At 40.6% G+C, this 26,183-nt stretch overlaps 1 protein-coding gene across 1 annotated transcript; it reads right to left on the minus strand.

Annotated features, from left to right (window-relative positions):
• mRpL2 (mitochondrial ribosomal protein L2) lies at nucleotides 1–25,467 on the minus strand. The gene is made up of 8 exons (XM_080275019.1): nucleotides 25,429–25,467; nucleotides 17,610–17,752; nucleotides 16,869–17,019; nucleotides 16,197–16,371; nucleotides 13,329–13,402; nucleotides 11,198–11,291; nucleotides 3,037–3,155; nucleotides 1–322 (listed from the first exon to the last, which is right to left on the minus strand). The coding sequence occupies exons 2-8, from the start codon at nucleotides 17,715–17,717 to the stop codon at nucleotides 75–77; spliced, it is 969 nt and encodes a 322-aa protein (XP_080131145.1). The 5' UTR covers nucleotides 17,718–17,752; nucleotides 25,429–25,467; the 3' UTR covers nucleotides 1–74.
• Between the last annotated feature and the right edge of the window lie 716 nt (nucleotides 25,468–26,183).

Genomic DNA, 26,183 nt, shown 5'->3' on the forward strand with positions numbered 1-26,183 from the left:
TTATATGCCATTATTTAAAAGTAATAACAATTGATGTCAGTTATATACACAGCATTGTAAGCCCAGCCAGGACTCTATGTGACTCTGTTGGTGGCAGGTATGACTCTCCTGCTGGGTGCCTCACTGTTCAGTGTAAGTCTCATCATGGGGACCTTCTCTTTGAGTGGACTGTATGCCTTAGGTGGGGGTAGGGCTCGGATTTTACGGCCATGGTAGCCAGTCTTGCGTTGCCACAGACCTGAAGCTGGACGCCACCCAAGCCACCGCAACCGCTGGGCCGAACCGATGTGCTGCTGCCCATGAGTTACATTGGACAGCCTCCCTGCAGATCAGCATAGTTATTAAGCCCTTCAAACCAATGCTGTATTTTCTTATTTTATTTTTGCTACCACAATACGATGTTATTCAACACATGACAGGCCCACTGCAGTGAAGGGGTTAATGAACGCTAGACTGTATCTAAATCCTCCACCTAAAAATATCACTCCAAAGCTAGATAAATGGGTAGCAATAACTGAATATGAAAGAGGTTATTGGCCTGAGGTGCTTATCCCTGCAGCATGTGACTGACAAGGAAAGAACCCACCAACCATTCTCCTAGCCTACAACATGCAACCATCCCTTGTCAAATCCATGTCCCTGTTTCAGTTCATGGTGGTGGGCCTGGGAACCAAACTTGGAATCACTTACTTGCAGGTCAAGTGTTGTTCTAATTACTGTACAGGATTGCCACCCAAGAATACAATTTTATATTTTTTTCAATTTAGGGATGCAACTAGTTGTGAAGTGTATGTAACCCCATCTGTTTGAGAACTGAAGAGCACCATCTGCAGATGCAGAGAATAATTGGCATGGTAGCACTTAGGTTCAAATCTCGTTGCTGGAAGCTTGTGCCACTCAATTCAATTCTTAGTGTTGGTAGGTAAAATGAGTGCAAACATGGACAGAAGGCCCAAATGCAGTTAAGGTGGAGAGTGCAAGCTCCTTTTCACTCATACACACAGACTCAAGCCATTTGGCAACTGGGCTAAAATACTTTGGATACCAACTATGGAATGGGAAACTGTCACTGTTTTCATCATCATCATCATCATCATCCAGACCTTTCCTACCTTAGGGCAGTGATTTCAATAAAAATTTACAAAACATTTATCCATTCATGTTTTACAGTGTTTATATAACACAAACTACCATGAAATGATCATGACAGTCATTAAACTGCACAGACATCAAATGACAAGATGTCTTCATAGTTGGGGGTTCATGATAATTTGTTTAGCCCAATTTTCTCATGCAATATATTCTCTCACAATCAGTGTTGAAACGCTATAGCATTAATTGCTGGGATTATGCAGTGTTAAAAATGGGTGGTAGGTGAGGGCACTCACCATCCACTCACTCAATGTAGTGCTGCTTTGGGTGTCTGCCATTTCCACTTTTCCTTCCGTCCTCTTCTGTCTTTCTTTCCTTCATTTTTCCTCTTCCTTCTGCCCATGGGTGACTTTACACTCCCTCTTCTATCCTTTCCTTCATTCTTTCCTCTTCCTTCTGCCTGTGGGTGACTCTACTGAATGATAAGCCAAATGGTTTCCTGTTCACCAGGAAACCATTTCCTATGCTGGGTGGTAACCACATAACCATGTAATGGCACCTGGTGGTTTAGTGGGTAATTAAGGTGCTCCAATCGGACTGAGCCTGTGTAGGTTTATATCTAAGGGATGGCTGGGATTTATTACTAACATAATGCCACTTAGGGATGAATGAGGCTGGTCACTCTCATCTTATATGTCAGGACCAATTTGCCTAGCCTCGGGATCCTACGCTCCTCATAAGGCAGCGTGGGATTGGATGATGGATGGACAAAAATGGGTGGTTACTACTATCGATTCTGGGAGGTACAGCACTACAGTACCATGAAAGTGAAATGTGGCTGCAAACTTGGTAGCTCGCCACACAATCATCACTTTTAGGCAGGAAACATTCAGACATATGTACAGTCACTCAGTGATCGTACTTCAGAGTGACTGTACACAAGGCAATGTAAGTATATACAGTATATATATATATATATATATACAAAAGGGTTTGGTGCACAATATGCATGAAATTATGACTCCACAGAATGAAGGACACTGAAAGATATGTGGCTGACCTACCATACACTGGTAGTCCTGCTGTTAGGTGCATGCCATATACAAGTACTGCCAGCCAGTGAATGTATACGGTAGGCAACGGACCCCCAGTGCACTGATACTTATTTTATCTTGAGTATTTAAATTCAAAGTTCAGGATGAGATTTTCATACTAACAAGTCTAAACATTTCAAATAGGTTTTTTCTCAACATCTGTGCCAGCAACTGTTGGGAAATAATTAGCTGGTTCTAGCACTTGGTTTAGTTTCTGGTCCATAGAAAACATTGGCTGTACCATGGCCAACTTCAGTACAGGGATTCCTTAACAGGAAACATTGTGCCATTTTCAAATTACGGTACATTACATAGAAATGATGTCTCAATCACCTTTTTATAACCATGTCATTATAGGATCTTCCATGTGTAACCTTGCCTTCAACCTGACAATTGTGGTTTTATGGATGACTGAAAAGAAAGAAGCTGATACATTAGCTACCAGATAAATATACAGGGTGACCATACACTGTCCCATTACCTCTAGGGAAATTATTTGTATGACAATATACAGTCTATTTTTTTTTTTTTTTTAATGAAATGCTCTTAATAAGCACACAAACAAAAGTCTCAACCAGCCAATGTATAATAAGCTATATGCTGCATTACTATAACAGGATGATTTGCCTAGCAGCAGTAGTTGTCAGTAATTGTAATTCCTGGCTCATCTGAACATGAACCCACTGGCCTGCAGGCAAAAGCTGCTCTTCTACATCCTCCTCCTTTTATGGGATGAGGAAGGAATTGGGGGATGTCTGTAATATTGTGCAGCACACCCACCTAGTTTTATTGGTGCCATTGCATGAAAACATCCCTACTGAGCACCTGTAGAGAGTTACAGTATACTCACCAACAGTGACCATACACTCTGGGTCGAGCATCACCTCCTTCTTGCTGGGCAACTGCACCACCACCTTGTCCTTGAGCTTCCTCATCACCACACCAGCTGTGCCAGCAGCCTTCACAAACCTGCACCACCAACAAGTCTTTATACCACACCTGCTTCGGTACCAACACAAATGCAACCCACAAACAATATATGTCCTTAATATGGTATAATACACCCCATACCACAGTACACTCGTACACTCACTTCTTATCACGACACCAGCACTGTCTGCAGCCTTTACTAACCTTCACCACCAACAAAGTCTCTCTCCACACCAAACCTTATGTTTATACGTTTCTTTACCTAATTGTACAGTCCTCGATGTGCACCAGGAATATGTTCTAAAATATCACAGTATTTTCTATACAACTGGTGGTGTAAATTTTGGACAGCTTCAATTGTCATTAACAGAAATGAAACTTTAAATGGTAGTTCTTTTGTAAATCATTGTGGACTTCATAAAAATTGGCAGCTTCTGTAGATAAAAACTGATTCCTGCTCTTGGTAATGACTGAAGGCATAACTCTTGCTGGCTTCCAGCATTAGTTAAGTATAAAAGGAAAATACACAGCAACCTTACTATCATTAATAAGCAGTTGTGAAACAAAACAGCAATATTTTACAGTATAGCATATGGTTCTTCATTATATATATGGATGGGGTGATGAGAGAAGTGAAAACACGAGTAATGGAGAGAGGGATGGTGTTGGCAATAAATGATGATGGATGGAATATCTCAAATTTGGTGTATGCTGATGATGCAGTACTGCTTGTAAGTACTGGACAAGAACTTGGTAGGCTTGTGCAGAGTTTTGTAGAAATCTGAGTGTCGTGCCTTGAGAATAAATGTAGAAAAGAGTTGAGTGATGGTTATTGAGAGAGAAGGTACCTCCCAGTACAATGTTACAGTGAATGGAGAGACACTGAAATTGGTGAGAGTTCAAATACCTGGGTACAGTGACAGAAAAGAGAGGAAAATGTGCAAAAGAAGTGGAAAGTAGAGTGACAACAAGGAAGGAAAGTAGCTTGTGCTATGAAGGCCATGATAAGAAACAGGGACTTGAGTGTTGCAGATGCACGAGGCTTACATAAAGGAGTGTTAGTGCCAACTTTAACATACGGATGTGAGACTATGGTGTGGCATGAAAATGAAATGTCAAGAGTAAGAGCAGTGGAGATGGGACTGCTGAGGAATGCATGTGGAGCAAAAAAGAATGGATAGGATACGAAATAATGTGATTCGTGAAAGATTCAGAGTGAGGAAGTCTGTGGACACCAGAATTGAAGAGAGTGTACTGAGATGGTTTAGTCATGTGGAGAGAATGGATGAAAGCAGAGTGGTGAAAAGATATACCTGACCAAATCTGAAGGATGGAGGAGGCGAGGTAGACCAAGAAGTAGGTGGTGGGATATGGTGGATGAGTGTGTGAGGAAGAAAGGAAGTTGATGAGGCTCAGGGACTGACAAGAGACCGAGCTGGCTGGATGAATTTTGTGCAGCGAAGCGCTTAACTTGAGATCTGGCACCCCTCTTTAACGTGTCTGTGTTTGGATTGACTCTTATCAGATAGGTATATGTGAAGCTACAGAACGTGGTGAAAGTTTTTTGGCCTATCTGATGCAGCCAGGATTCCATGGGCTTGAATGATGAGTGAATGGAAGCGTGGCCCATTGAACTAGACAAATTTAGGCTGTCTGGATGTTGCTGCCCCTCACCCTGCCCTAGTGTGGGAAAGGAGGTCTGGATGATGATGATGAATGTTTTATTACTGTATGAGTGGAGCCTATTGTATTCATCCATTCATTCATCATCCAATCCTATGTTGCCCCATTAAACAGAAGGTTTTGTAAATGTAAAAATCTACTCTTTGTGAAAGCAAAATATTGCTATTAGTGGGACAACAGTACCCCTTGCAAAGTAAAAGGGCCTGAGTCTAAGTGGAGGAAGTGATGCTATATACACAAAAAACACTTGTTCTCACTAAAGCAATATTAAAGTACATCGCAGGTTAGCATGAATGCAGGTGTTACAGTATGTATTTAGTAACTTTGTAATGAAAAAAGATAAACATTGTGACAGCAAATCCAATATTGCCCTCTTTAAGATGTTGAAGTCCAAGAATAAACTACTGTACAATGCCATACAACCTTAACCCCTAACCCCCGGCTGAGGTGTATAGCCATCACGATTTTGGGCACAGAGCAATGCCGGTTGACTTGTATGGCCGTAAGCATCTTTCCACCACCCTTTGAACTTTAATTTATCCTTACTCATCAAAGGGACACCTGGGGACATGGGGATACTTTCATTTGAAAGAGGAAGAGTTGGTGAGTCTTACGTATCTTTAATTTTTTCTCTAGCTGTTATAGTTTGGCAGATGTTAGGTTTGAAGTAAGGGTATTTTTTTCCATCACGGATATCCCCCGTAGGGAGAAGCATGCAACATCGGAAAACCCCCGGCGTGTAGGGGTTAAGATAAAACAACTATGAATAAGGGGTACAGGCAATTATAGTATATCAGTAAGACATTCTAAAATATCACAATCTTCTCACACACAAATGGTACTGTAAACTCGGGGAAAGTTGCATATCGGATGAAAGGGAAGTAAGGTGGCTTGAACAGCTAATTTCTCTGTAATGTACTGTTGCGACTGCAACACAATGGCGAGGTGTTCAGGAAGTTAGCCAAAGAAACCTTGATGGACTCTGAAAGAACAATAATGGCCCCCAGTCCCGTGCAGCCCTTAAATGGGCAGGGGGTGCTAAGAATCTCACGGTTGCCTCAATTACAATCTAATTCCTTTGTCAATGCAAAAAATACAATTAAAATTGGTAACTGGAATGTGAGAACGCTAAATCATGACGGTAAAATCGATGAGTTAGTGAAGGTTTTTCAAAATTACGGACTTGATATTTGTGCTCTGACAGAAACTAGATTAACTGGAGTCGATAAGTTGGATTTGGAGGATGGTATACGTTTATTGATATCTGGTCGACAGGACGGAATGCATTATCAGGGAGTAGGATTGTTGCTGGGTTGTAAAGCAAATAAGGCTTTATGTGAGTGGGATCCTATAGATGAGCGATTGCTATACGCACGGTTTAAATCAAATCATGGCAACATCAGTCTGTTTGTGTGTTATGCACCTACTAATGATGCACTCGATGAAAGGAAAGACACATTTTATGAAAAGTTGCAAGAAGGAGTAGGAAGGGTACCTAGACATGATGTTTTGATCTGCGTTGGAGACTTTAATGCAGTAATGGGCTGTTCAAATGAGGGATTTGAGGCATGTATGGGTAAGATGGGAGTTGGTAGTAGGATGAGTGAAAACGGAGTGAGGTTTGGAAACTTCTGTCTAGCAAATGACTTAGTCATCGGAGGCACACTCTTTCAGCATTGCAATATACACAAGACAACTTGGGTGTCGCCGTGTGGAAAATATAAAAATCAGATTGATCACATCGCTATCAGTAGGAGGCATAGAAGTTCTCTGCTAGATGTTCATGTTAAACGGGGAGCGGATATTGGTAGTGACCATCAACTCAGCATTGCAAAAATAAGGTTTAAACTTAAAAATCAGAAGAAGGAAAAATCTGGTGTTGGTAGATACGATATTGTTAAGCTTAGAAGGGAAGGAGAAGAAAAGGAGGAATTCAGATTAGAATGCAGAAATAGGTTTTTGGTGTTGGAAACGTTGGAAGAGGGGGAGAGAAGTGTAGATGAGATGTGGGAGGATGTGAACAAAGTTTTGCATGAGACTGCTGAATGTACGATTGGAAGGAGACATAGATTCAGGAGAAAGAAATGGATATCAGAGGAAACGTGGGATATGATAAAAAAGAGAGGTGAGGCTAAATTGAGGAGTGAGATGCAATGCGTTGATGAACGAGAGATTGAATTAGCAAGAGCTGCGTACTGGAGTTTGAATTCAGAAGTAAGAAGGTTAGCTAGGAGAGAGAAAAGAAGATGTGTGGATGAAAAGGTTGCAGAGACTGAAATCCTAATAAACAAAAATGATGGACAGAGTCAAAGAATAGCATATGAATCGATTAGAGAACTGAGTGGTAATGCAGGTAAATGCAAGGAAATACCAATTAGAGACAGGGAAGGAAATTTATTGACCAAAGATGGAGATATTAAAAATAGATGGAAAGAGCATTTTGAGACAGTTCTTAATAGACCAATACCACCAGAAGAGGATATACCGTCTGCTCAGGAAGATTTAAATATAGAAACAGGAGAGTTGAGGCTTGCAGAAGTGGAGAAAGCAGTAAAACAGTTAAAGAATAATAAGGCACCAGGGGAGGATGGTTTATTTCCGGAAATGTTTAAAGTGGAGGGGGATAGATTAATAATGATCTTGACCAAGCTATTCAATAAGATATGGGTGACGGGGTTACTACCATCAGTTTGGAAGAATGGTGTAATTGTTAAAGTTCAGAAGGGAGACCTGAGTGAATGTGGTAATTGGAGGGGAATCTCTTTGTCACCGATAGCTTTGAAAGTTTTCAGTAGAGTGTTGTTAAATAGGTTGGAGCCAGTGGTTGAGGGTATTCTGAGGGATGAACAGGCTGGTTTTAGAAAGGGACGTGGTTGCAATGATCAGATCTTTATAGTTAGGCATTTGATGCAGCAAGTTAATGAAATGAGAGTACCGTTAAGTCTTTGTTTTGTTGATTTTGAAAAGGCTTTTGATAGTGTTTCGAGAGAGTCTATGGGGAAGATCATGAGACATTATGGAATACCAGAGGAGTTTGTGAGGGTCATTATGAACATGCATGAGGACACATTTTGTAAAGTGATGGTTGATGGTTGTCTGAGTGATTCGTTTGAAGTCAAGTCCGGAGTAATTCAAGGTGGTGTTCTATCGCCTTTACTATTTATATTGGTCATTGATTACATTATGAAACGTGTTGGAACAGAAACCGGTGCAGGTATACTTTGGGGAGAGAACAGGAAACTTTTGGATTTAGATTATGCAGATGATATAGTTTTGATTTGTGATGGGCCAGAAGAGATGCAGAGAGTGTTGGACTGTTTGGTGAGTGAAGGTCGCAAGGTGGGTTTGGTTATTAATTGTGGAAAAACTGAAATAATCAATATGAATATGGAAAATGCGCAGGAATGTGTAATTGGAGGTATGGTTGTAAAGCAAGTTGATAGGTTTAAATATTTAGGTACTTATTTAGCCAAGGATGGTTCTTTGAACCTTGAATTCGAGGAAAGGTTAAAGAAGGCTAATCAGGCAATGGGAATGCTTAAAAATATTTGGAATAATAACAATTTCTCTGCGCATACAAAAAACAAACTTTATAAGGTAATGGTTAGGAGTATCTTAATTTATGGACACGAGTCTTGGTACAGCACAGTGACTATGGAAAATAAATTCTTGGTGTTTGAAAATAAAGCACTTAGAAGAATATTAGGAGTTAAGTGGTGGGAAAGGATACCAAATAGTAGAATTAGAGAAATAACGGGAGTGCAGCCGATCGATGAATATGTTAGATTCTCACGATGGAAGTGGCTAGGACATGTGTATAGGAGACAGGGAATAGTACGAGGTACACCAGGATGGATGGCACCTGGTAGGAGAGGTAGAGGAAGGCCAAAAGAGACGTGGGTGAGGACAATGAGACGGGAAGCTGGAGATGAGTGTTGGGGAGACCTTGAGGAGTTAGCACAAGATAGGATGTGGTGGTGTGAGTTCATCGAGGCCCTATGCATCCCCGAGGGTGCCACAGGAAATGATTGATTGATTGATTGTACTGTACTGTGGATTTGACAGGGGGGGGGGGAAACAAAAAACAAAAAAAAACAGAGGTGACATAACAGGACTTCCATCCATCCATCATCCAATCCTACAATGCCCCATGAGAAGCGTAGGAGCCCGGGGCTAGGCAGTTGGTCCCGACATTTAAGATGAGATTGACCAACCTCACTCATCCCTGTGTGGCATTACATGAGCAATCAACCCCAACCACCCCTTGGATATAAACCTTCATCGGCTCAATCCGATTGGAGCACAATAATTACCCACTAAACCACCACGTGCCAAAATTTGGTTATATGGTTATCACCCAGCGTAGTAAATGGTTTCCTGGTGTACGGGAAACCATTTGGCATGTCACTCACTGTAGAGTCACCCACAGGCAGAAGGAAGAGGAAAGAATGAAGGAAGGAAAGACTGAAGAGGGAGTGTAAAGTTACCCGTAGGCAGAAGGACAAGGAAAGAATGCAGGAAAGAAAGACAGAAGAGGATGGAAGGAAATAAGGATGGAGGAGAGGAAAGGGCAGACACCCGACAGCAGCACTACATCGAGTTAGTGGATGGTATGTGCCCCCACCTACCGCAAAACAGGACTTACTATACAGTACCTATAAAAACAGTTAAGTCATAGGAGCATATAAGATATGGGCAGAGATTGTTAGAGAGTACAAGACAGTAGTAGCAGAGTGGTATGGTGTAGGCCTGGTTATTTGACTGATGTGGACAGGCATAAATTTGTGAGGATTTACCCCTAAAGCTCAGTGACAGTCAGGGGATTTGAGTTCATTTCAGAAATGGCCTCCAAACAGGAGGTGAGTGCTAAACGAAACAAACCACTGAGTTGTCTTGTGCAGGTGCAGACATAAACACTGACATTCTGCATTACAATAACAATGCGACTGTGATCAATTATTTTTGGAATTCAACAATGCACTCTTTGAAGTCCAATAAACTCTTCAGAAATGTGCAAGAGCTTAATAACTGTTCAACTAAAATAGGGAGTGACACATTAGTCCACAAGCGTAACTACTGCTACAGTGTACCATTTTTACTCCAACTTGGCCCAAATCTAGAATACTCAGCAGTAATAACAGATTAGCATTAGAATATCATTATAGTCAAGAAGTGCTATGGATAGGATGTAGAGTCATGGCAGCACCTTAGTATAACAATGAGCTACAGTACAATCCCAGCTATCCGGTATCCAGACAAACGGAATACTCAGAACAACGGGAAAATTCAAGGGCTGGTAAAAATGTCAGTAAGTTATAACTGTGCGCCAATTTGAATGGACCGCCAAACCGCCGTTTGATTGTGTCACGCGAGGCTGGGTGAAGTCAGACAAAGCGAGATGAAGGCATTTCCGGCTAATGTAAATCCCTAGCAAATCCTCTTAACCACCCCTCCTCTCCCCCTCTTTCCCCTACTTGAATTCAGTCATCCTCCACACCCTCCAAAAATCACCAGTCTGCATTTTGCCACCAGACAGTAAACAAGCTCTCTTGCTATTGTGCTCCTCTGATAGACAGTAATTTATACACTCCAAAATGCCTAAAGTGCAAACTAAACATAAGCGTATCGTGCTTACCTTGAAACAGAAGCTGGACATACGCTACAGACTTGAAAAAGGCGAATATTGTAAAACACTAATGGCTGAATATAAATGTTAATAGGAATGAAAGTTTACTTTGTTGGAAGAAAAATAAATAAATAATATGCCTGCATTTCATACGTACATCATTTATTTTATTTTCTGCAAAACAGCTGAGTGGCGGGTGAGGGGTGGAGTGATGGAGGTCAGGTGGGGAAGAAGAACAGTCAGAAACGTAAACAAACTCACGTGGGGGCACAGGTGTCGTGATAATTCTATAGTGCAGTCTTAACACATCATCAGTTCACTAATAAATGTTCAAGCTTTTATTTCTTTATTTTATTTTTCAATTTTTATGAGTACAGTACATATAATGAATACAGTAATTCGGTAAACAATGGACTGGTGCAAAATGCAGTACTGCAAATTGCTAGACATTGCACACGTGCGTTATGACCATGGTGTGTGTTTACAAGGCAGTTTTTCAGGCGGAATCTCTTAGTGTAACCCCTAATGTGACTGGTGAGTACCTGAACTGTATTTACTGCTGTGATAGCCTTTGTATAGATTTGACTTGAAAATCAGAAATACGGGAAAAATCTGTAACCGGGAAGGTAAATTCCCCAAGCCACCTGGTTAACTGGGATTGTACTGTATGTGAAATAAGCTGCAACAGGGTAAAAACCTAGGTAAATTTAGATAAAAAAAACTATGATGTCCAGTCCCCTCTTTCCACATTCCATCCCCCTCCACAACCCACCTGGCACCATCCCCTGGCATGACCTCCACACTGTTGACGAGAGTGGACACCGGCAGCGCTCCCACGGGGTATGCATCACCTTCCTTTGCACGCACTGAGGACAACAGTTAATGCCTTCATTTTTTTTTTTTTTTTTTTTTTTCTATAACATTTCTTCCCCTCTGACTTAATGAATGATCTTTCATAATTAAGGGATTAATGAAGGTTATACCTAACCCCTCCAGTTTCAAAAGTCTCTCATGCTGAATGGAACTGTCTGCTGGTAGTGAATTAAAATGTGAAATAAATCATCATACTTCAGGAGTTCAGATTAGTTCAGCTATGGTGGTGGTTTCTTGGGATGATTTATGAAAAAACTGTATTATCTTGGGGTAAATTATGTTACAGGTAATGTGGGGTAATGTACAGTTTTACAGCCATTTAAAATATACTAATGTTCAACAAAATACAGCTCACAAACAATTCACTACACTGTTGCTGCAATATCACCCTTCACACCATAATACACCTCATTATCACAGCACAGGCAAACCTTCAACACAATTAAATGAAAAACATCTGAGAGTGTCTCGCTAAAGAGACCAAAATTCACAATCAAATGAACCTATGACCTCAGTAACATGATTAATGTAATTCAGTGAGTTGAAATGATAACTGCCAGTCCCAAATTTCCCCCTATGGTAACTTCACATTATTCTTACAACACTATGAGTAATCTATTGGAACTATGCAACTTCAGCCATATTTATTGCACCTGGTCTACTAGAGATGGAGCGTACTGGGGTTGTCCCACCCTAACTGGACTACTGTAAATCACTGTCTACATGAATACCTACATGTCAACTAGTACCAGTGTGTTTCTGTAATCACAGGATCTATTGCAATTTTATCATAGAAAAAAGACAAGGAACTATAACTATTCCTATTAAATGAGTGTGGTGGTGGTCACTACTGAAAACAAATTACAGTCAACCTTCTCAACTTCAGTTTGTAAACTTCAATTATGTCTAAAGTTCAAACACATTTAAGCTAGTTACTCAAGCATGGCTGTTTCTAGTTTCTCCTTTCAGACTTCAATAATTATGAATTTTAATCCCTAACAGTGACCACCAAAAGGTGATCAACTGATAGTGTTACGCTGTGCTCCAGAAAAAAATACTGGTACAGTATATGAAGCTTACAACTGTTCAGATGTTGAAAGACAGTACAGTATTACAGATTTCAAACAAGGAAGTGGTACTTATTTCCAAGAAATCAATGCAGTGTTAAAATACAACAGTTTATGACATAAAATCATGAAAAGCTTCTTTTGTTTATGGTGAATCAAATACTGTACTGTAACTGCATAACAAAAGTCACTGAATACTGTAGTGCTAAACCAACTGAATATGTCCATGAATTTTAAATAAAGTAAGTATCATTCATTCATCATTTAATCCAGTGTTGCTCCATGAGGAACGTAGGAGAGTACAGTAAAAGTAACATAGTGTTGTCACAATTAGCTTTCTCTGGATTTTTCAGCCAAAATTTGATTGACCACATGAAGGAGAATGGCAAAGAAGAGGTTTAAATGAAATGGAGACTAAGTACCAGTATGGATGGAAAAGGCTGGTTGTATTTGGGACTGAAAGAAAAAAAGAATGCAGTATTTGAATTCAAACAAGACTCTGTCCTAAAGATCAAATATTTCTAAAGTATGAACACAACTCAAGCTGAAGGAGTCTGAACTTGAGATGACTGACTGTATTTAAACCCTACAACACCATCACCATCATTTGTCACCACCACCACCACCATCATTTCATTTGTCACCACCACCACCACCATTTCATTTGTCACCACCACCACCATCATTTCATTTGTCACCTCCACCACCACCATCATTTCATTTGTCACCTCCACCACCATCATCATTTCATTTGTCACCACCTCCATCATTTCATTTGTCACCACCACCACCATCATTTCATTTGTCACCACCACCACCATCATCATTTCATTTGTCACCTCCACCACCACCATCATTTCATTTGTCACCAACACCACCCATCACTGTATAACACTATTTGCCACTCATAAACAGTACAGGTGGAGGCTCTACTGACAACAGTAACAATCTAGTGTGTCTGACCTGGGATACGTGGGATGTAGCTGGATGTTCGGATGAGGTCACCAGCCTTCATGTTCTCCGTGGCAAGCAGGTACCTGAGCACACAACATTTAATGCTTTTTTACATATACAGTACTTCTTAGTTTTTACCCACTGATTACTTTCTTTTTTTTTAACCTTAGGTATTTTTGTTCTTGTATTTGGTCCCTTATTTCCCATATCTTTACATACATTTCTCTTAATTTTTAACCCACTATTTACCAGCTCTTTAGACATGCTTCAGCTTTGGCCCATTATTTATAACTTTTTTGCATATATTTTTTGAGAAGTCAAAAATTTTAATTCATTATTTACCAGTCTCTATATGCTTTTCAGTGTTAAACAGTTACTTCCCCCTTTTTTTACATATTCTCAGATTTTAGTAGTGTACATTATTTACCTGTCTTTATTAACAAATATTTTCAATTTTATTTTTTGCCTATGGAGCCTGAAGACATCTCATTTAAAATATTCTTGCCAATTACTCATGATTTTCTCAGCTTAGGACAGACTTTTCAAACAGAATGGGTTTGATATAACATTACAGTACTAAACCTCGGCAAGACAAGAGGAAGTTCCTCAGTTGAATAAAATCATCTGGAAGCTGCTAGAAAATACTACAATGGACATCACAGATTCTAGGAGTAAATTTAGTTTATTTATTTTCTATTACTGAATGTACTGTTATCTTCAGCGGTATCCTGTACCTGCAGAAAACCATTAAATATACTGGGTGATATATATATATATATATATATATATATATATATATATATATATATATATATATATATATATATATATATATATATCTGTATATATATATATATATATATATATATATATATATATATATATATATTTTTTGCAAGAAAGAAGGAACCAAAGGCCAGGAGCCCACAAACCATTTCTTCCAAGAAAAAACAAAAACAATACAAAAGAGAGCCAAATTCACGATCCATTCATTTCGAGATGCCTGGACACACTGCGTTTGAAAGATTGGAGATCATAGGAAGCAGGAAATACAGACAGAGGGAGACAGTTCCAGAGTTGACCTGTTGCATAAATGAAGGACTGGGAGTAACGGTTAACTCTTGCATTAGAGAACTGGACAGAAAAGGGATGAGCGTTTGTTGCTAGATGGGGGCTATGCACCCATCATAGAGGTGGAGGGATGCAAACAGACAGTTCAGAGGAGCAGTGACCATTGAAATAGTACTAGAAGAGATAATGATGCAACAGAGTAGCGAAGAGACAGAGGCTGAAGGGAGCCAGTAAGAGGAGGATAGTTAATGAGACGAAAAGCCTCTGACTCCACCCTATCGAGAAGAACTGTATGTGGGGAGCCTCCCCACACATGAGAGTTGTACTCTACATAGGGGCAAATAAAACCTGCGTATAAAGTCAACAACTGTGCAAGGGTAAAGAAGGTACAGAGTCAACTTAGCACAACCAACTAATGAAAATACCTGGTGGTCTACTGGGGTAAGGTGCTCCAATTGGGGTAGATGTGGCCTAAAAGTTTATATCTGAGGGAAGGTTGGGGTTTTTGCTCAAATAATGCTACTCAGGGAAATGCAAATGGTCATCTTTTACCAAAAATATCTGGATGGAGTATTCTAGCCCTAGGCCCTATGTTCCTCATGGGACTGCAAAATGGATGGGTTTCATTACTTTCTTCATGAGCAGTAACTCACACTATAACATTTACTTTTCAGTTTTTATTATGGTACAATATAAACTTCATATTATATTTATTTTATAACATTAACTTTTCAGTACGATGACATCTTTATTTTGTTTTTATTCATGAAACTGCTAATTTCATGCAGAGGTACAGAGAGTTTGTTTCTAATATCCTACAAAAGTACAGTATATATATATACTGTACTGTATCTCCAAGCTGAATATAACCACTTGATGGCAAGAAGAATATAAAAGGTGACACGATTTATCGGGTACTGGTAGGTGATAAAAGTAAGCTGGTAGCGGCATTACATGGTCATTAAAACCTTTTCTCCCCCCTCAGTACCTGCCTTTCACTCTGACTGGCACCTCACACCAGTACACCAAATGTCTAATTCATTTTACAGGTACTTTATAGTCCCTGTATCATTTATTTTATTCTTGTCACCTTCAAATGATGTTATTCAACTTAGAGGGAGACACCAAGTTGAGATGGGGTTAATGAAGTCTTTTTTATTTCGCCAATGCCAGTGGCCTCTCTAGGGTTACTAAAATCGTATGGAGGTTGCAACAATAAAATACAGATGATGTACTTGGGATGAAGATTTGTCTACAGGCAGTCCTCATTATAAGCCAGGGATAAATTCTCAAATATCATAGCTTTATGATAACAACGGGTACTGTAAATTTGGATAACTGGTAAACTGGTTTTAAAGGCTTTTTATTTTTCTGCAGATACAACGCCTTCATTATGAGCACCTGTATTGTATTCTGGTATTGCCACACGATTTTCTTCATCTCAGGAAAGACTTCAAGCTGGAGGGGCTATATATGGCCTTACATAAGCCTCCATTGCAGAATATCCTTCTTATGTTAAATAAAACTGTCTGGAGATAGCCAGAATACATAAACCACTTCCATTCACCGACACTGTTTGTATTTTACTCTTGCCATCTCTAAATTTTTGTAGTTTATCACAGACTTTCTGACCTGGAAGAGTTAGTTATAACCTTAATTAACCCCATCACAACTAAAGTTCTTTCCTTGATTAAAGAAAATCATCTGCATACAGGACAAAGAAATATGAAAATGTGTCCTCAGACTGATGGAGTTTTACATACGCATTTGAAGTGCTCCCTGGTTCAAGCTTGAAAGAGAACTGACCTGAGTTTGTCTCCAGTTGCCACAAGAGCAATTCTGGCACTGCGGTTGGGGTCAACTATGACCTTGATAACACGCTCCTCCAGGAACGTGCCATCAGTGGGACCTGTGCGGAACCAGTCAATCCAACGGTATCTGCGCTTGGCTCCACCGCCCAGGCAACCAGAAATTATTCGACCTGCCATGAGAATATAAATATGATGCTTTTTTTATTTTTAAACTGTGTGCAACTACAGAGTAATTTACAATACCGCAGTTATGCCATATGCCTTGTGTCTGATACAATGATCAGATTTTGGAAGATAAACATGCATATATCTATTACACAGCCACAAGACAACAAGGAGTGCCATATATCGAAGTACTGTACACAATACAAAGTAAATGGAAGTTACCTGCACATATGTTACTGCTGTGTTACAAATACTGTATTAAAAGAATGATACAATAAAACAATGAATGAAGTATCTGTTACAGCAGTGTACAAGATGAGATTGACAGGTGTGAGAGGATCAGAGCTCAGTAAATGGTTATTTATTGGAAACAAATCCCTTCAGAACAAGAGTTATTTTCAAAGCACAATAAAATAATCTGGTTGTAATAAGATTTAAATAATAGTAACTATACAGTTAGATGTCCACATGACGGGGTTATGAAGCAAGACAATCCAAGTACCTGTATCTGGGTCTCGTCCAGCAAGCTTGGTCATCCTAAGAGGTATGACCGTGTACTGGCCGTCCTCAGGGTAGTGCACCATCGCACGCAGGTTCCTGTGGTTGTCACCGGGTGCAGGACGGTCTATGTAGTGCACTTTGAACCATCTTACCTGAGGAATTAATAAATTCAGTGAGGCACCCTTTTTTTCATTTTATTCTTGCTATCTTCTAACAATTATATTTAGTTTGGCATAGACTTTTCAGACTGGAGTGGTTAGATAATAGATACAGTCTCAGCTGACACTCTTCAGTGATAGGCCTTTCTTAAGCTGAATGAAAAATTCTAATAACAGCAACAATAAACAAATTACTGTATGACATGACCCATTTTAATGTCCTTGATACTGTCAGCATTAGCCATTTCACTGCTATTAACATATCTATACTGATGAATTACAGTATATATATCCATATACTGTACTAAAACTGAATTTACTGTGGCTGTGGTCTTCTAACCACTAGACCGCCAGGCACCATGAGTGGATACATACACAAACAAGTACTGTATACAGAATTTGGTATATACCTGATGCAGTGGTAACAGGTCGATCTTGTCCCTAAACTAATCCATCTCTTCAGTCATTCCACCTAGATTAAGTTGGAGCTGGACTGACTTAAGATGGATGAACATTAGGGCCAGAATGAGCAGATAACCATACAGTTATAGTGTAACACCAAGATCATTTATACAGTGATGTACCTGGTGTAGCGAGGGCGAGGACAGAACCTGTGTGAGAAGTGAAGGTTGGCTGCGGAGTGACAGGGTGGCCATGTGTTGACACAGCCATGACAACCGACCCACACCCATCCTCCTCTTGTCTGATTATACACACACACCTCACTCTGTAATGCAAAATAAAAATTATAACAGCAATGGTAAAAGGAAAAGAACACCATCATCAGCATCCTGACCTTTTAGCTACCTAAGGTTGGGGTGAAAATAAATTCAGTACAGTATTAGAAAAACCTGGTTTAATGAGAATACTGTAATCCCTCGATTATCTGACGTAACAGAGCCACTGGCACAGTAAAACTTCGATATAATGGATTTCAATAGACCGGAATTCACTTTTATCGGACTCGAGGAGCTATTGAACTAAATTCCTATATATCAAAAAAAGTCCGATAAAGCCAGAAGCAGTCCGGACTGCCTGACCACTTCAGCTATGTTCACCATGCTGCTGTGCTTACACCCTGACTAGGTAAACTCTCACCTTTGTCTATCAACTTGCACCTTTCCCTTCTGCTTGAAATCTGCTCTCAATCAGTCTGTTCCAAAGAAGGGTGACCATTCCCAGCCCTCTAACTACACCCATACCCCAATATCTGGAAGTGGTATGTATCAGTGGGAATGTACGGTCAGCGAGTATGTCAGATATTGAAGCAATTTTCCCCATAAGATACTGAAGAAAAGCCAGAGATGCAGTCCAGACCCAAACCCAAACCCAAACTCTCATATACCTTACTCAGTCAATAGAGACTGACACAGAAACACCATAGGTAATGTTATTATCCTCATAAACAATATTATTGCTAAAAAAATGGCACATCAAACATCACATGGGGAGATAGAGAGGGAGACAGCCAGGAGTGGGAGAAGGGAGGGAGACATGCATGGCAGTGCTGAGTGCGGTGGGGGATGGAGGAGGGGTGGTGGAAGGGGAAAGAGGGATGGGGAGGGGAGAAGAGAGGGGATGGAGGGAGGACCGGGAGAGACTCAATTCAAACCTAGAAAGAGTCGAGGTGACGGGCTAGCGAGACAATGGACATGCAAACTGTTTGGATTGTGGGAATGTTCCTCTATTTCTTGTGTTCAGTCAAGCAAAGCGCCAATTATCAATGCGCCGGATAATGGGGGTATGGGTGTATCGCCCAATTGCTTTTACATCCTGTACTGTATTTAAAAAGTTTTCGTGTCTATTCTTAACAGAAAAATTTTAATACATCTTTCCTATCACAAATTTCTTTCTGATCGCCAGTATGGGTTCTGCCAGGGACGCCTCAATGGTGATATTCTCATCTACTTTTTAGATTCCTGGTCATCTTCCTTTCGGGACTTTGGTGAAAGCTTTGCCACTGCACCTGATATCTCAAAGGCTTTTGACTGAGTCTGGCATAAATCTTTAATTTCTAAACTGCCCTCTTATGGTTTCTATCCTTCTACCTGTGCCTTCATCTCTGGCTTCCTTTCTGGTCATTCTATAGCTGCTGTTGTAGATGGCCACTGTTTTTCTCCTGAAGCTATCAATTGTGGTGTTCCTCAGGGCTCTGTCCTATCCCCAACTCTATTCCTTTTATTCACCAGTGACCTTCTAAGCTTTCTATCTATTCCTGTCCACTCATATGCTGATAACTCCACCTTTCACCTTTCCATTTGTTTCCCACAGCATCCATTTCAACTTCCCATTTACTCCATATATCCTTTATATTTTCCACACTCCTTGTCTATCCACTCTGTCATATGCTTTCTCCAAATCCATGAAGGCCGCATACAACTTCTTTCCCTTCTCTAGAAGCTTTTCCACGAAAGACCTGAGGATGAATATGTGACCTACACAACCTCTTCCTTTCCTAAAACCTTCCTGTTCTCCAAATAATTCCTCTATTATTTCCCAAACTCTGTCAGTAAGTATCCTACCATATACATTGTTTATTACTATCTATCTATCTATAGGCCGACGCCCTAATCCCGCAAAGGGTGGCCACAGACAAAACACCTCCAAGTTGTTCTGTCACCCACCATTTGACTACCCTCCCCCCAACTCACTCCCCCCTCCCTCATATACCTCTCAACTCCATCCCTCCACCTCATCCTCGGTCTTCTCCTCCTCCTCCCTCCCTCCACCTCACCTACATACACCCTCTTAGTCAGTCTTTCATTCTCCATTCTCTCCACATGTCCAAACCACCTCAGTGTATTCTCCTAATTTTCTAAACCACATCCACATCCACCCCACAACGTTCCTTCACTTCTTCATTCGTCAACCTGTCCTCCATGTCACTCCACATGCCCCTCTCAAGTAGCTCATTTCCACTGCTCTCACTCTTGACTTGTTCCCCTCTTGCAAGGTCCATGCCTCGCTTCCATATGTCAGGGTAGGGATCACAATACTATCATGCAATGACTTCTTAACTTCCATACTCATCTCCCAGTTTCCCATCACTGCTTTCAGTGAACCAACAACCTTCCTTCCCTGCTGTACCCTTTCACACACTTCATCTCCCAAGGTTCCATCCTTACGCATCACACTACCCAAGTACTTGAATGCACTCACATTCTCCATATCCTCACCATCCACCCTTACTGCACACTCTGTGACTTCATTGCTCTCAAACACCATAACTTTACTCTTGTTTACATTAACTTTCAGATTCCTCTTCATACACACTGTCCCAAATTCATTCACCAAACCTTGTAACTCCCATTCATTATCACTCAACAATACTGTCTCATCAGCAAACACAAACACAGGACTCTTCCAAATCCCACCCTCATTCATTAGAGCCAGCCCCATATCCACTGCCCTACCTTGCACCTCCTTTACAACCCCATCCATTTATATATCACACAACCCTGTTTCAGTCCCACACTGAGATCAAAGAACTCACTCAGCTCACCATCCACTCACACCGTAGCCCTAGCTCCTGCATACATACTCTTCACAGCACTCAACAATTTCCCCTCCACTCCATATATTCTCAATACCTTGTCTGTCTATTCTGTCATAAGCTTTCTCCAAGTCCATGAAGGCAGCATACACTTTCTTTCCCTTCTCTAGATACTTCTCCACTAAACATCGTAGAACAAATATCTGATCTACACACCCTTTTCCCTTCCTAAATCCCTCTTGTTCTTCTCCAACTAGCTCCTCTGTTATATGCCTAACCCTACCAATAAGTATTCTACTATAAATTTTTCCAGTCACACTAAGAAGGCAAATACCCCTATGGTTACCACATACTTCTCTCTCCCTTTTTCCTTTGTAAAAAGGAACAATTATACCTGATTTCCAGTCCACCAGAACCTTTCCCTCTTCCCAAGCCAATCTACATAACTTCCATATCCACTCCACTACAATCTCAGCCCCATACCTAAGCATTTCACCACACACCCCATCAGTTCCTGGGGCCTTTCCCATCTTGATCTTCTTCACTGCCTCCACTACTTCCGCCCTACTGATCTCTTCTTCCCTCCTCTCATCTCTCCTTCTCCCAGCCATTCCCCAGCCACTTATACTCGCACTGCTCTCACTCTCTACATTCAACAAATCCTCAAAGTGCTCCTTCCATCTCCTCAGTTTCTCTTTCTTCTCCACCAACAATCTATTATTCCTATCTTTCACTCCCCTACTATTTCCCCTTTCACACTGCCTTACTTTCTTTACCTCCTTCCAAAACAATTTCTTACTCTCCCTCTATTTCACACCCAGATTCCTCCCAAATTCTTCATCCACTTTCTTCTTACTCTCCTTCGCCAATCTCTTCACCTCCCTTCTCTTGCTCACATATACCTCTCTCTTCTCTCTCTCATCTTCTCCCCTACCTCTACTCACTAGCCATTCACTATATGCCTTTTTCTTTTGTTCCACAGCTCGTTTCACCTCATCATTCCACCATGCTGTCCCTTGCACACCCCTGCATCTTCTCCTCACTCCACAGACCAACTCACACGCTGCACCTATCTCTTCCGTGAATATCTTACATACGTCTTCCACTCCTTCCATCTGCTCTAACTCATACCTTCCCAATCTTTCTTCCTCTATGCTCTTATACCCTGCCATTCTCTCACTGTCTTGCAATTTCTCCACTCTTCTCACAGGAGCTGTTTCCTCCTGTCTTCCCCTTCGTCTCTTCAACCATTTTCTTTACAGCCTTACCTTGGCCATCACTAAGTGATGGTCCAAGATTCCATTCCCCCACCCTTGCATCCACAACTTGTCTTCTCATTCACTCATCCACACACATATAGTCTATCATTGCCTTTCGTTCAACAAGTTCACCATCCATCCTCCTCATAACCCTCCATGTATACCTGTGGATCATCTTATGCCGAAAGTAGGTGTTAGCTATTGCTAACCCCTTACCAGCACAGATGTCCAACAAAGCACTACCATTCCCATCTACTTCAGCTGGCACACCCCACTGACCAACCACCCCATCCACTCGTACATTCCCGACTTTGCCATTCATGTCTCCAATCAAAAACACTCTCTCAAACTTGTCCATACATGCTTCTACACTTGCCCAAAACTCATCTTTCACTCTTGCCACTCGGTCCTCTGTCGGCGCATACGCACACACAATCGCCCACGTTTGTATACCTACTTTCATCCTTACCCATGCAATCCTTGCACCCACTGTTCCATACTCTCTTATATTCTCCTTCCACTTCTTGCTTATCATCAGACATACTCCCTCTCTTGCCCTCTCATTCTCATTAACTCCTGCACATATTCCTAAACCATATTCCCATTCTCTCACCCTTTCACCTTTCCATTTAGTTTCAGTCAATCCACATATACCCACTCTTGCATCCTCAAACACCTGCACAATCTCTCTCTCTCTTTCACGTCATCATTCACGCCTCTCACATTCCACGTCCCCACCCTAAGAATGTCCTTTGTCCATTCCTTAGTCGTCAACACATGGTCCGTCTATTATAATAAGAAGAAAAATGCCCCTATGAATACCGGTACCTGACACTTTTTACTCCCCTTTTCCTTTGTACAGGGGAATACTGTAATTATACCTGATTTTCAATCATCTGGAACTCTACCTTCCTCCCATGCCAATATGCACACTTTCCATATCCATTCTACTACTGTCTTTCCCCCACGCTTCAGCAATTCAACACACATTCCATCAATTCCCGGGGCTTTCCCCATTTTGACTTTCCTCATTGCTCCAATGCTTCCACTACTTCCATCCTACTGATCTCTTCCTCCCTTCTCACCACCCTCCTTCTCCCAGCCACTTATACTGGCATTACTTTCATTCTCTACGTTTAACAGTTCCTTAAAGTGTTCCCTCCATCTATTCACTTTTTCTCTTTTCTCCACTATCAGTCTACCATTTTTATCTTTCACTCCCCTACTAACTTCTTTACCATCCTGTCTCTCTTTACCTTCTTCCAGAATCCAGAACATTTTCTTAAATTCTCTCCATTTAACACTCAAACTCCTTCCAAATTCCTCATCCACTCTCTTACTAATCTTTTCATCTCTCTCTTCCTCTCTAACTCTCTCTTCTGTCTCTCAAATTCCTCAGTGTTTCTGTTTCCGATGCACTCATTATGCGGCATGCTTTCTTCTTTGTGCCACAGCTTGCCTCACCTCTTCATTCCACCAAGCTGTTCCTTGCACTCCTTTTTGTCTTCTCTTCACTCCACACACCACCTCACATGCTGCACACATTTCTTCTGTGAAAATCTTGCACACATCTTTCACCTCCCCCATCTCCTCCAAATCGTATTTTCCCAATCACTCCTCCACTTCTCTCCTATAATCTGCCTTTTTCCCATCCTCTTGCAACCTTTCTACCCTCCTTGTATGGACTACTTCCTTCTGTCCTTCCCTCTTTCTATTCCTTCCTTGCATTTGAACCTTGACATCAACTGGTGGTCAGAAAGTCCACTCTCCCAGCCTCTGTATGCCCTTGCATCCATTACATACCTTCTCATTCTGTCATCCACACACACATAGTCAATCACCGCCTTCCATTCACTCAATTCACCACCCACACTTCTCATCACTTGCCACATACACCTGTGGATCATTTTGTGTCTAAAGAGAGTATTGGCTATCACCAACCCTGTCCCTGCACAAATGGCCACTAAAGCACTGCCATTCTCATCCATTTCTGCAGGCAAACCCCACTCACCTACTACTGTACTCCATCCACCTTCACATTCCCTATTTTTCCATTCACATCTCCAATCAAAAACATTTCCTCGTTCCTCTCAAACTTTTCCATGCATGTTTCCACATTTAGGGCCTACCGGGTATATGCATGTACAACCTTAATTCATTCAGGTGCAACGAATTACCAAATCGGCAATGATTTACCGAAAGGGCACTTTTAATTGGAAAATATTATACGGTAGCCAATTTTTATCATCATACACATACGTTCATCTATCTATCTATTGCCAGACGCCATAATCCCATACGGGGTGGCCATTTGACTCTGAGTTATTTGTTTTACATGGTTTCTTGGCTTGCAGGAAACCATTTGGCTTGTCACTCAATGTAAAGCCACCTGTAACGGAAAGAAATACATTCATACATACCTAATTATGTAAAATCCACATAAAAATTTGTTTAACTCTTAAGATTCTGAGCAAAATTTTGCTAAAGCTGGCGGAAGTGTTTTGCCTCTAGCTCAACAACTCACCTTGACGGACTTCTGTTATGTACCGTATAAATACTAATTTACAAACAAATAAATATATTTGTGCTTTAAATAAATATTTATGCAAAATGGAAGTCTATCAAGGAGTGTTGACAATCTAAAGGAGAAATATCTGCTAACTTAGCACATTTTAGCTCTGAAACCTGATTTTTTTCTAATAGTTACACAGTGCATGAATTTTTAGCCCGATTTCAGATTATTAGGTGTGGATGAACCTATCTGGTGATAAAAATTAAAATATTTTTCCATTTAAGTGCCAATTTGGTAAACAACTGCCCATTTGATATTCATCACACCAAGTTTCTTCTTTAAATTTCACTTTTCTTCTGCTGTCCTATTTTATGACATTTCAGTCCATTTGATCCTGCAGAATATATTTTGCATCTCTCTCACATCTACTGTACCTTGTGATAATTCTACTTAAGTACATTACTTCTGTGCTCTTGTGGGTTGGCATTTGCAATGAGATAAAGCATGCGTGATAAAATGACCTATCATAACCTAACTTTGATAAACCTGGTAATTCTCTTTTTCTAATTTACTCATACTATTTTAAATGAGTTGCATGTTTGCATGCATCAGCCTTGGTAAAAAAAATAAAAAATAAAAATAAAGTACGACTGAGCTACAGCTGAAATATTACCAAGTTCAGTCTGAGCTACAGCTGAAATATTACCAAGTTCAGTCTGAGCTACAGCTGAAATATTACCAAGTTCAGTACAGTCACCTTGAGAATTTCCTACATCCTTGTTTTACCTCCAAAGAAAACAAATGGCAGTAGTAGTAGTAACTTACAGAGGCTATCTACAGTATTATTGACTGGGTTTACTCTCCTGTGGTCTTGGGCCTGCAACTACAGTACCGTAGGGAGAACAAAGTCCATACTTACATTGGTGCTACTACTGTCATATAGCCATACTACCTGGGAGCAGGAAAAGGCGTATTGCTGTAGGAGCATTTTTATACAACTGTATCAACCAGTGCAAGATAAAATAACTGCAGACCAATACAATAATGCATTCACCTACGGAACCTTCACCACTACCGGTACTATATACCTCAAAACTGCCACTGGGAAGAATTTTGCAAGAATCAATGAATACAGACACACCTGATTTTAGTAATTAAATAAAATAATTCACCATACTAGTTTGGTCTCTTGGCAGCACTGGAAAGGGTTTGTTTACATTGGACAGAAGCCTCTCGAGCCACAGCCATATCGAGAATTCGAGCCGAGAACGGATACGAACAGGCGAATAATATATTGATTTGATTTGAAATATTTATTGTAAAGTATATTACAGTATAACAAAATGAATGAACCTAGAGGTACTGAATACCATCTGATATTTTTCTGTAAATTCTTAATTTTAATTTCCCTATCTAGTGTGGCGCATGGAGAACCCTAGCTTGCGTACTCCTCAATTTTACTCTTTAAATATGCATATGTACTCTGATTGAAGATCCTTTATGAAATCTGAAACGTCTTACGCGCTTTATATTTGGTAGGTGCATTTATAATGTAAAGTACCCTGAAATGTGAAAGTGTACCCATTTTCCTTGAGGACAAGTAAGGGACACTTTCCTTTTTTCAATTTGTTTACCGTTGGGTGACAAGTTGCAGCGTGTACCCGTAAGCATTATTTGAAGATGCCTGTAGCCTCAGTTAATTCTTTTTTAACTATTCTGTGCAGCTGGGTGTGAAGGTCACTGAAAGTTAACTGCCCACCAAGTAATATTTAAACTCTCATTCTGTGAGTAATTTGCTTTGTGTTCTTATTGATGACTGGAGGGGTCCAGCTGGTCCGTCCCTGCCGCAAACAGAATATTGGTTAAAAATATTAATATAGGCGGACACGGGAAA

This window comes from Coenobita brevimanus, chromosome 60 (assembly GCF_032717465.1).
Source record: "Coenobita brevimanus isolate Jiangsu-jjx chromosome 60, ASM3271746v2, whole genome shotgun sequence".
Lineage (NCBI taxonomy): Eukaryota > Metazoa > Arthropoda > Malacostraca > Decapoda > Coenobitidae > Coenobita > Coenobita brevimanus.

Bases quoted from the DNA above. Each gene is read 5' to 3' on its own strand.
- mRpL2 (XM_080275019.1), bottom strand. From the start codon at position 17,717: ATGGGTGTGGGTCGGTTGTCATGGCTGTGTCAACACATGGCCACCCTG. The intron at 13,403-16,196 runs GTCAGTTCTCTT...TTGTGTGCTCAG, and splicing joins GCAACTGGAGACAAACTCAG to GTACCTGCTTGCCACGGAGA. The intron at 11,292-13,328 runs GTCAGACACACT...TGTTGTCCTCAG, and splicing joins CTACATCCCACGTATCCCAG to TGCGTGCAAAGGAAGGTGAT.